Genomic DNA, 12,086 nt, shown 5'->3' with positions numbered 1-12,086 from the left:
TGTCAGGCTGGCTTCCTGATATGAACTCAGCTTTCTCATCATCAGAGGAGCTTGGTCCCCTCTGTTCCTGAGGATGCCTGAGGTTTTCTTTCAGGGAGCTCTGGTTTTTACCTTGAGCATTGCTTCCAGGCTGTAGTGAGGAACCCTCAGCCTGCTGGCACAGATCCTTTACCCACTGGTGCAGACTTTCTAGCTTCCGCCTTACCTTTGGGCCTTCCCAGTGCAGATCCTTAATACAGACTTGCATGAAACAGTCACGGGCTCTAGGCCTCCAGTCATGGAGGACATTGCCATGGGCTCTAGGTTTTCAGCTGGACTCATACAGGACCTTGCCTTGGGACCCAGGCCCTCAGCTGGATTCTTCAGCTCTAGAGCATGGACAGATCTCTTACACGCTTCTGCTTTTGACTCTTTGGGTGAGTATTATAAAGTAACCCTATAAGTTATGTGTCTTGTATTAAGTCTATTCTCCTGTAAACCCTGACTACAACAGTACTGTATTGATAACAGGCAGAATCAGATGGAGTTGAAAGGAAAACCTGAGTCATGAGCAGGTAGCTGGGAGGCGCACTCATAGGAATGAGAGTAACCATCCAGGGAAAGGTGGAGAGGAGAGAGTAGCCCACTCAGTGCAGTACTCCGTGGGACCTCAGCCTTGAAGCACGACCTCATCTGACCTAGATGTAGGGTTCTGCTCAAATTGCAGCTCTTTCACCAAATCTCTGCACACTCCAGTCCTTGCTCAGTGTCTTCTATTGTCCTCCTGCATGGCGAAAATAGTGATTCTCCACATCACTAGCAAATGCTTCTCGTTATTTTGGGGAGCTTAGTGTATTTTCTTCTCAACTGTATATTACTTTGAAAACTGATTCAGCAGGTATTATTATTATTATTATTATTATTATTATTACTGTTACTATTATTTTGCTTTCCTTGTGGCTAACAGTTCAATTCTACAAGCCTACAAAATAGGCTAGAACTTACATACAAAACAGGGACACCGTCTGCTGAAACAAGGACTTTGTTTGAAATGTCCATTTTTAGTATGTCTGGGTAAAAGATGTCCAGGATAAACTCAAATATAACTCATACCAGGAAGCAGGAAAATCACTAACTGGAGGAAAAAAGACAATCAGCTGACCTTAACAAAGATAAATACTTAAAAGAAAATATATGAGTTATCTGAGGAGGATTTTAAAGCAGCTTTCACTTTAAAAGCATCAGAGAGAAATCATGAATGCAAAAACAAAATAATGGAAATTCAAATCTTGCTGGGATGTAGGACAGAACAGTGGAATGAGGACAGATCCATTGAATGTATTCAACAAATTTAACAACTTGGAAAAAATAGATCAATGTTTTATTCAATGACTTGGAAGAAGTGGACCAATTCCTGTAAAACCTCAAATTACCAGAATTATAACAAAATGAAGAACAACCTGAATAATTCTATCACTAGTAAAGCAACAGAATTTGTATTTAAATTTTCCTTGAACAAATCTCCAGGTTAGGCATTTTTATCAAACATTTAAAGAATAATCAACACCAGTTTTATGATGCTTACAAACTCATTTTATGTAGCTAATATTACTCTAATATCAAAACCAGATAAACATCCACAAAAAAAGGAAATTACAGACTGGTATTTCTCATAAACACAGGCACAAAATTTCTTAATAAAATATTACCAAGTTGGGGCTGGGGTGTAGCTGGGTGGTAGAACATTTGCCTATCACGGTGAAGGCCTGGGTTAGATCCCCAGCATGTAAACAAACAGACTGACAGGTAGACAGATAGAAAAGCAGGATGATAAGAATTCAATACCACGTCCATGTGAGGTTTATCTCATGTATGCATGGAAGGCTGGCCCAGTATTTGAAAATCACTCAGTATGGTATGCCACGTCAACAGCCTAGGTAATGAATATCTTGTGATTATATGAATGGAAAATTGTCTCGGTGGAAATCATAGTAATCTATAAAAACCTTCCTGTAACTCACAAATGAATTTAGCTAGGTCAAAGAATCCAAGATCAACAAAACAAAATCAATTGGCTTTCTGTATACTAAAAAATGAACATTCTCAAACTAAGATTAATAATACAATACCATTTACACTGCCTAAGAAAGAAGTATCTAGGTACACACTACATATATATATGTAATAAATATAATGTTTTTCCTAAAAATTATAAAATGCTGGTGAAAGAACTCGCAGAAGACTTAAAGAATTGGAAGACTTAGATTCAGAATTCAGAACACTCAAACTAGTTAAAATATCCATATACAGGTTTACAGCACCTCCCAGCAGCATCACAGTGAAAGTTTTGAAGTGACATATAGGCTTATTCTGAAATTTATATAAAAAGGCCAAGGGCATAAAATAGCTATGGCCATGTTGATCAAGAATAAAGTAAGAAATACCATTGTATCCAATATTACAGTCTACTATCGAGGGACAGTGATGAAGGCAATGTGGTGCCAGTGGAGGGGCAGACACATCAGTGGACCCCAGTGATGTATGCCAGAGACATGCGCGGTTCCATGGAGGGATGACAGCCTTTCCAGCAAATGGTACTCAAGTAATTGGATATCCTTAGGCAACACACAGGAAGGGGAAGGAGGAGAAGGAAGCAGAGAAGGAGGAACAAAAGGAGGCGGAGGAAGGGAAAAGGACAAAGAGGAAGTGGAGGGAGAGGAGGAGGCAAGGGAGGGAGAGGGGAAGATGAATCTCAACTTTGACTTTATATAAAAATGATCTCAAAATAGGTAACTTAGATATAAAACGTAAATCTGTACAATATTTAGGGAAAAATGAGAAAATCTTTGGGCTCTAGGGCTACTGAGGAATTCTCAGACCTGATAACAAAAACATGATTCATATAAGGAAAAGTCTAAAAAAATTTTTTTTTTCCTGGAACAGATCTCAAGAGGATGAAAAAACAAAGTACACCCGGAGGAAAAATGTTTGTAAACAACATGTGAGAAAAGGACTTGTGTCTAGAATACATGAAGAACCCTCAGAACTGAAGTTCAAATCAAATAAATTGGGCAAAAGACGTGATTAGGCACTCTACTAATTAGGCCATGTAGATGATGTTTGATATCATTAGTCACTGGGGTTAACGATTAATAAAAGCAAATGTAGTATCACCCTGCACCATCAGAGTGGCTAAAAATTACTCAATACTAAATGCTAGCAAAGACCCAGAGAAACTGAGTTCATCTGTTCATTGCCAGCAAAAATGTAAGTGTGCAGCTGCTCTCAAAAACAGCTTAGTGGTGTCTTCCAAAGCTAAAATGTACTTGCAAATAACCTCACAATTGTGCTCTTGGGGCTTTTCTATAAGATAAATTAAAAAAATGACTGGTCACATAAAAACTTGCATACCAGTATCCATAGCAACTTCATTCATATTAGCCCCAAACTGGAAACAAGAAGTCTTTCAAAAGGCAAAATTGTAAGAAAGCTAATACATCCACCACCCACACTATAGCATACTGGTACAGTATACTGCCATAAAAAGTAGCTAACTACTGATACACACACTTGACTATCAATGGAATTATGTTGAGTAGAAGAAGCCAATCTCCAAAACTGTATACATTGTATGATTCCATTTATATGACAGTTCTGAAATAACACAGTTGTTGAAATGAAGCGCAGATTAGTGATAGTCAAGGGTTAAGTGCTGGGCAAAGGTATCTCACCCCATGGCTGATGGGCAGTTCTGAGTCTGGACTGCAGCTGCTGCTATGCACAGCTACACATGTGATATAACTGAACCCAGCCACACACAAGTCCTTGTACAACTGATCTGAATAAGCTGTCAGTGGTTTCTACCCTTGTCAGCTTCCTGGGTTTGACAGTACACTACATTTATCTAAGTTGCTGACCATGGGGACAGGCTAATGAGGGGTGTTCAGAGCACAATGGTATATTCCCTTATCACTTCCTGTGAATTTCCAACTGCTCCAAATTTCAAAAATTTTCAAAAGGTAACATTTGAAATCATTCTGCTATCCTGTAGTTCAAATAGAGTTAACAGTATATTATTTTTAAAAGTTTTATATATTAAGATGTAATGACCAGGTATAAATCATTTCTGCATGTAAGAGTAATTTAAGCAATAAAGAAATAAAGCAGGACAAAATTTCATGATCCTTACATAGATTTTACTTTATAGCTACGACAGATACTTACAGGTACAAAGGAAGAGACATAAATGACAAGGGTAATGTTCAACATGTATAACAACTTTCATGGTCTGAACATCACTCAATCCAGAATGGGTCCTGGGATGAACAGATAGATGCCAGCCACAAACAAACCCATACTCCAGTACTGACACATTACGGTAGAATATCTATCCTACATGATTTATTTTGAATAAGCTGTATCATTTCCTCCACAAAAGCCTTGTATGTCTAAGCTCTTGGTATTTCTAAGTACTTCTGAGCCAAAAATATTGGAAATGGTCCTATGTTATTGGATAAAGCAGAGCTCAAAATGTTGCTGTAGAAAACCATGACTCATACGGATAATTACAAGGTAGCTAAGTAAGAATTAACTGCTTCTATTAAGCTATTTGACATCCCCTCATTTTTATAATAACAGATATCAGTAAAGAAACAAAATAATATTCAAATTTGTTCATAGTATTTAAAGATAAGTGTTCAATACTATTATGTAAGTGAATTTTTATAATTTTGAAGCTTTTGTACTTGAATAGGTAATATTGTTAGTCTGTTTTCATGACTTCTTCATGGTGGAAAAATTCCTTGGTGGTTTGCAAACATATTCTTAGCAAATTCATCAGATTAGAAAAATAAATACTTAGATGTAAAATTACTTGATCATGTTAATTCTCTCGAGAAATTAAGATTAGTAACTATCAACAGGAATTTAATGAGAAAAAGGCCAAAGCCCTGATTTAAGGAGAAATCAAGTAGCCTAGAAACAGAATCTGAAAATAAAAGTATGGATTTCTTCATATTTTAGTTTTATAAAACTCACTTAAAAAGTCTTAAAGCTAAATACTCCTTCCTTCTATTTTTTCCTTCTAATTTTGAAGGCATATCTCCTCTTATTAAATGTTCTAAAACATGACTTCTTCTGTCTTTGTTTAAGTGCATTCTGGAGACTTTTTTAAAAAGACAGATTAAGTAATAGTGCACAGTTTTAGTTAACGTCAGCTGAAATGTGTTCTCATGTGGAAAATAGGTTAAGATTATGTGACTTTTTTGTGTAGCAATATAAGAAAGTGCGCTTGTACTTCATAGATACTAAGAACAGAAATGAAGCCACCCAGTCAGTTCACACAGATGTCATTATAACTTCATGAGAAGTTAGAGCCGGTTCAGCAGAATGGAGGGGGAAATCCCTGGTCTGTTAGCATCAAGCTGGCAATCACTAGACGGGCAATTGTAGTCTGTGTGGATCTGTTCATTTCCATCTTCCTCAGACACCTGAGAGTAGCTCAAAGCTGCTAAGGTCGGACTCCTCTGAATCTGCCCCTTGTCTTCTAGGAGGCTCTGCTGCTGGCTCAGAGGACCACCTAAACGAAGGGAAGTATGCAGTTCTCTAGAATACGTGGTACCAAAAGACAGCACTTCCTCTACGTGAACTAAATCTGCATGAAACAGATGTGATTCCTACTTCACAGGGAAGAAACCCCAGGCTCCTGGAAATTAAGTACTTTGCTGATGGGTCCAGTACTTTGCTGATGTGGCTTTGAAACAGTTTTTCCTGACTCCAAATCCTATATGACTTCTCCTCTCAATAGCAGTGTGAACTTAACTGAATTTTGTCATATTTCAACCTTAACAGAAGACTGTTCCCAGCAGGCCAACTCAGTGATTCTTAGGGGAGGGGTCCCCGCAGGAACTCTTACGACCGGGAATATCTCAGGAGGAATCCCTTATCTTTCTCTCTGGGGGAACAAGTTGGATGAGCCTTCATACAGTCCAGCCTTCATACAGTCCAGTTTCACCTCCACATTATTTATTAGCTAATTGCTATTTTAAAGGCATTTTAAGTAAGACTATATCGGCTTGCTAAACAGCACTCCCCCGAAGTCTAATATTGGAATCAAGTAGTAGGTGGGGACGTTTTTCTGCCTTCTAGGCTGGTGCTAAAACTCCAGATTTATGACAAATGCACAAAACACCATGGCTCTGGTATTTTCAACAGAATTGCAAAAGAAGGAAGTGTATGTTTTTATGTTTGGTAGTTGTATCATCCCTCAAATAAAAAGGCAAAGTGAGTGCTTTGTTGTGAAGAACTTATTTGACATGTATTTGAATGAGCCGTCTTTAGTCTCTTTAACTCCACGATACCAAGGGGAAAACATCTGTTAGCTTTTTCCCTACCCCAGGATAACTTAAATCAGTTGGTGCCTCCTCCTACCTTTCTTTCACTTGGCTCCCTCTTATAATTTACCCAAAATTATGTACCTATGTAAACAGTGCTGAAGACACACGCATTTACAGATCCATGTCTGTATCCTCCTACACACACACACACTCCTATATACATGCATACAAAGTGTGCACACAGGTTCAACTGGTCACCACCTTGAGGAATTAACATCGAAATTAGAATAATAATGTATGCTATGCAACTTAGTACCCTTTGAGACACGCATTTTAAAAATTACTGCACTAAAAGTTCCATTCCAGGTAGGATGGAGTCAGTAGCCTGAAACCCACAAGAACGCAGAAAATCTAGGTAAAATATTAAAAACAAGCAGTTTAAAGGATCAGAGCAGCACCAATGCAACAAGACCTCGAAGCTCTAAGATTCTGAAGAGAGGAGAACCCTGCAGAGGTCAGGGAAGGAGTTTTGCAGCTGCTTTGTCATTTTGGGGCTTTTAGACTCAGAGCCCAAACTCGGCCTGGGAAGGGGCCACTTCTGGAGGCCAGAGGAACTAGCAAAGAGCTGAATCTTGAAGGGAATCTTGAAAGAATCTTGAAAGACTCTAGTGAGAAAATACAAACTTGAGATCTCAAGCACTTGGCCAATTATCTTCTGACATTTGTCAGGTTCTGAAGCTGCAGGATCTACAGGCAAGAAAGCTAAGCTAAAACTCTCTCAAAGCACCCTCGATTCTCTGTGGTTCTACAATCCTGAAAAGAACAATATTTTAAAATGCTGGTGTTCAAGACCCGCTGGGTGAAAAGCTCCACATGAACAACCTCGACTACAGTTTGTCCTGTGGGTCCAGCCTCTCTCCATTTTTGTAATACCCACATTTCAACAGCTTATATACTTTTAAATGGTTGAGAAAAAAAAAATCAAAGAACAATATTTTGTTACAGGAAAGCATATAAACTGTGTCCATCCATAAAAGTTGATTGGAACACATCGTGACCTTTGTATACTGACTTCGGCTGTTCTTGTACAATGAGTCATCGCAAAGAGAAGGGAGGACCTGCAAACCCTAAAACATTTATTACCTGGCCCTTTGCAGTTGTCTGTCAACCTCTTAGATGAAATCAATGGCAGGCAAAGGCCCTGACAACGGGAGCAAATGAACACTACGTTGTGTCTTACCAGAATTCAACCCCACCTCCCATAAGCTCAGTTTAGAACTGACCAGGGCCATCCACTTTTCTGTCTGAGCTGGAAGGGCAAGGTTTGCTAGAGAAAGAGATCACCTTCTGGAACTGCCACAATTTTTAAATGCACATTTTATACACATTCGAGCATCCGGAAAATTAATGCACTGACAGTGGGCCTGAGCTCACATGTGATCCAGACTGATTTAACTGGCAGGCCCAACAGCGATTTATCCGTACTCAACATCCTAAGCAATTGCAAGCCATGTTCTTTAAAGGAAAGGAAAATAATACATAAGTAGCAATGTTATCTTAAAGCATTTTCCTTGGCAAGAAAACTTGAAGTGTGTTCAGAAAAATAGCATTATTCCACTGCTAGAGTCTACTGTGCAAGACTGCATTAATATATGGAATAAAGCCTATGAGTTCTATTTATATCATAGAAAATGAAACAAATAGGAATTGGCCTAAATCGTGAATGATTTTTTAGGACTCAGTTTTCAGAGACTGGCATCATGTTCTAAATTTCTGCCATCCTGAGAAGACTCACAAATGCAGATGTGCAGAAAATTGGTAACAGCAAAATATTATCGCTATGCAATATGTTATGCCTGCATCTCTCCTAGGATTTTAAAACTTGACTAATAGCTTTTTAAAATGAAAAGAACAACTCAAAGGAGCAAGCCAGCTGAGAAGTTCACTATGTCACAGAACTGCAAAATTGTTCAATTCATTTTAATTAGGATATACTAAGGTTTTACATCTGCGGTATAAGTAAATTGTTGCTCACACATACAAAGGAGCGGGTCACTTTAATTTATAACCTATCACAATTTGCAACACATATCTTATTGGTGTTAATGAGATGTGACCTAATTGTGCTCAAAAGTCCATCTCATATAACAAGTTTTATGAGATTCAACCACATACAGTTATCCTATGATGCGGAAGGGACACAATTGTAGCTATGAATATAAAACTAAATATATGTGTCTATTTTGATGCATTAGATGTACACAGAAATCACCATTCTAAAATTTTTAACTCAGAGGTATACCTAGCCTGTGAACAGTTGCCTAATAACAGAAAAGTACAACATTATTTTAGAACGTCAGGATTATTGTTAAAGTGAAAGGAGCTTTAGAATTAGAGACATTTTAAAAATTGACTTTTTAAAAACTTTTTTAAAAGTTTAAATATCCTCTGTTGTTCTTGTCACCTTTAAGAGCTCCTCAGTGATAGATGCCTCAGAGCAAAATTTGATCAATAAAGGCTGTGCATGTGGCCAAATAATATATCATCAGGAGAGGATGCTATTTATCATTCTAACAAAATTAGAAGTATTCACAACATTAAACTCATTATTTTTAAAAATTACAAGTATCATCTGTTACAGACTTTACTTACATACATTTACTCATTTACAAACAAGACTTCCAATCCGCTAGTCTTCTAAATTAGTTTTAAAAATTCTTCACATGTGTGAAAGCAGTTCGTTTCTAAGCAAAGCTGCATATTTATACCGAGAACTGGAAAACAGTAAGGGTAATCTAAGACATGCATACAATTAATTCTTTTATTTCAATGTTTGATTACAAAAAAAATATATCTTTCAAGAGCTGGTTCCTTAGTATCTGGCAGAATGCTCTGTCTCTGAACACAAAACTACACATTATTTATAGTTTCACATCAGTGTTGTTCTATGCATCTTATCTGCCTCCAGCTAAAAGAGCAGAGTCCTCAGAGAGACATATTGCAAACAAAAGTCCTTATAGGTGGTGGAAAGTCAGGCCAGGAGTCAAAAAGAACCAACAGAGATGACAGAGATGTGGATTTCAGCACAGTCTCCTCAGGGAGAAAAAGCAAACCCACATGGCCCTGCTGAAACGCCGACTTAATTCTCTCTCCTATCTGAGCATTAAATATTACATTTCGGAAATTGCTTCCACTAGATTACTGCTTCTTTAGGCGAGTCCTTCTTTTAAGAAACACAAACATTCTCAAAGTGCATTGCTGAAACACCATAAAAACTTAATAACCTACCATTTTCTTTGCACTCTTCTGGAGGTTTAGCTTTTTTCGCAAGTCGTGGATCCAGCCATGATGTTGTCTTTGTGTTATGGCTGAAAAGAAAAGAGATCACTCTGAACAGACACATACTAACAGGAACCAAGTTTATTCCTTAAGAAAAAAAAATAAGCGGGGTTAGTCCAACAAAATTGCAATCGATACACTTAATTTGCTTACTGGTTCTAAGGAGCCCTGAAGGAGGTGTAAGAGTAATTGTGCACGGCAGCTGTAAATTCGGCGACCTCAGCTCCCTGTCCTCAAAGCAGCTATTTTTATTAAAATCAACTAGAATGTTGCCAAGTTCACCTCATTGAAAATGCAGAACTCATCCAGAGCAAAAGGAATTTATTACAAATACAGGATTCTCCAGTTGGAAGAGCACAGTCCACAGACCCTGATACTGTTTCCTGAGTTTTGCAAAAGCATTATGCTCATCCTCAACCTGCCCTTTGCATAAACAATTGTTCTGTTAACCAAGGGCTGGCGGAGGCAGTACCAAAGGGCTGCAAGTTACAGCATGTTCTTGGGATTCCTACATTTTCTCAAAAAGTGACTAATAGCAGTGTCATTAACTCACATTCAGCTATCTTCCTCCCCAGTACTTTCAACCTAGTTCGGAAGGTAGACGATAAAAAAGGAGCCTGACTTCTGATGTTTCTGGAATGGAATTTCCAGGAAGTAGTATAAAAATGACATTTTCATTCCGGAAAAAAAAAAACAACTTTTCTTGTGAATCTTTCGGCAGAAATCTAATGTGAAAAAGAGGGAGATATTTGCAGAGGAGTGCATCTTAACGCGGTCCCTGCATTGCTTGCATTAGAATCACCTGGTGGACTTATTAGCAAAGCAGTCTGGGTCCTCACAGAACAACCAGAGCAGGAGCTCTGAGATGAGGTAATCAGATCTCCAGCACTGGCCAGAAATACAGGTGCACATTATAATGTTACAATTCCAGCACCACACAACAGCGCAACTACTCATTGGAGTTAAAATATTTACTGTGTGCAGTTTTATCAGGAGATCTCTTCCTATCACCGACAAATCACCAAGCATGTTGGGCTTTTTGAGAGCTTCAGGAAAAGAATGTGCAAGGTTACCCATGTGGAAAAGTGTGAAGTTTGTAAAGGGAAGGTGGAAATGAGGTTGGAAACAGAAGTTAGGGCCAGATAGTTCGAAAATGTGAGCACAGAAGTACTGAGGTTAAAATTGAGGATGACACAAACTTTGCATGTACATTGTTCTCTTCATTGAATCCTAACTGTATTTTATCATAGCAGAGTCACAGCGTTAGTGAGATCATCTGAGGAACCCATCTGTATTTAAACGGAAGGCCAGGCAGTTCTCCCGGGAAGAGTACCGAATAGGAAACTCACAGAAACTGAGTTCAAGCCTAAGGAAGGAGGGAGGGTGGAGTCAAGACAGGCTGTGGAAAGCTGCTCCAAAGGGTCGAAGCTTTGTTCAAATACCGCTCTCTGGAAGATCCTTCCCTCTGCCTACGTGTGCTCATCTGATTGGAGAACTGAGGCACTAGGCACTGTGGTTATTACATCTCTGCTCTCCAGAAAGACTCCCTTTATCTCTCTTTGAGGTGGGATGAAGAGAAAGCGCTCGCCAGCATTCTCACCTTTACGAACTCCTCAGTGACAGCAGCCTCTGAACAGGGCTCTCATAATTTGATCAGATAAAGTCAGTGAATCTGATCACATAATAAATCATCAAGACAGCATGCTAGCTTTTATTTTCCCCCACTCTGCCCTTTGGAAAGTCTGATGGTGCTTCATTGTCAAGTTGCAGGAGCATATAAAGTAGTATAGACACTGTGATCTGCTTTGAGCCTCATTTATGTTATACCAATACGATCCAGTCTTCTCTGAAGACTTGATTCCGACCACTCTGCATGTGAGGATAGGGAGCCCTGGCCTCAGTGTTTGCTGCTCTCACCTTTTAAAAAAAATCACATAAAACGCTCTTTATAAACATGCCTCTTGCAGGCGGGCGTGGTGGCACATGCCTGTAATCCCAGTACTCAGGAGGCTGAGGCAGGCTGATCGTTGCGAGTTCGAGACCAGCCTGGGCTACAAAGTGAGTTCAAGGCCAGCCTGAACTGCATAGTGAGACCCTGTCTCAAAAAGGCTAAATAAATAAATTAAATAATTTGAAGTAATGATATAATTTTTTTTTTTGGTACTGGGAATCGGAAAAAAAAATAAACATGCCTCTCTACTGTGTGCATGTGTGTGCGTGTGTGTGTGTGTGTGTGTGTTTTGGTGCCCACATTTCTATGAGATACAGGAAAAAGTTGGAAGGCAGGCAAGGAAAATAAATTTCCCTTCTTTTTTACCACATCCAGTTTCTCCAAACCCTTTTCCCATTTTGGGGAAAAGTCATTTCTGGGTCTTTTAGACTATTCATAAAAGCAAACACACCTATGGATAAGTATTAAGCAGCCATTAGCGA

The 12,086-nt window shown here is 38.8% G+C and overlaps 1 protein-coding gene across 1 annotated transcript in view; it reads right to left on the bottom strand.

Annotated features, from left to right (window-relative positions):
* Magi2 (membrane associated guanylate kinase, WW and PDZ domain containing 2) overlaps positions 1-12,086 on the bottom strand; it is a 555,913-nt gene that overhangs the window by 420,865 nt on the left and 122,962 nt on the right. The window contains exon 4 of the mRNA XM_013510511.1: positions 9,603-9,682. Coding sequence (XP_013365965.1) covers positions 9,603-9,682 — 80 coding nt within the window. The remainder of the gene's footprint in view (positions 1-9,602; positions 9,683-12,086) is intronic.

The sequence above is a fragment of the Chinchilla lanigera genome, unplaced genomic scaffold, assembly GCF_000276665.1.
Source record: "Chinchilla lanigera isolate Chin_1 unplaced genomic scaffold, ChiLan1.0 scaffold00009, whole genome shotgun sequence".
NCBI classification, from domain to species: Eukaryota; Metazoa; Chordata; class Mammalia; order Rodentia; family Chinchillidae; genus Chinchilla; species Chinchilla lanigera.
This window is presented reverse-complemented; position numbering and strand designations above follow the sequence as displayed.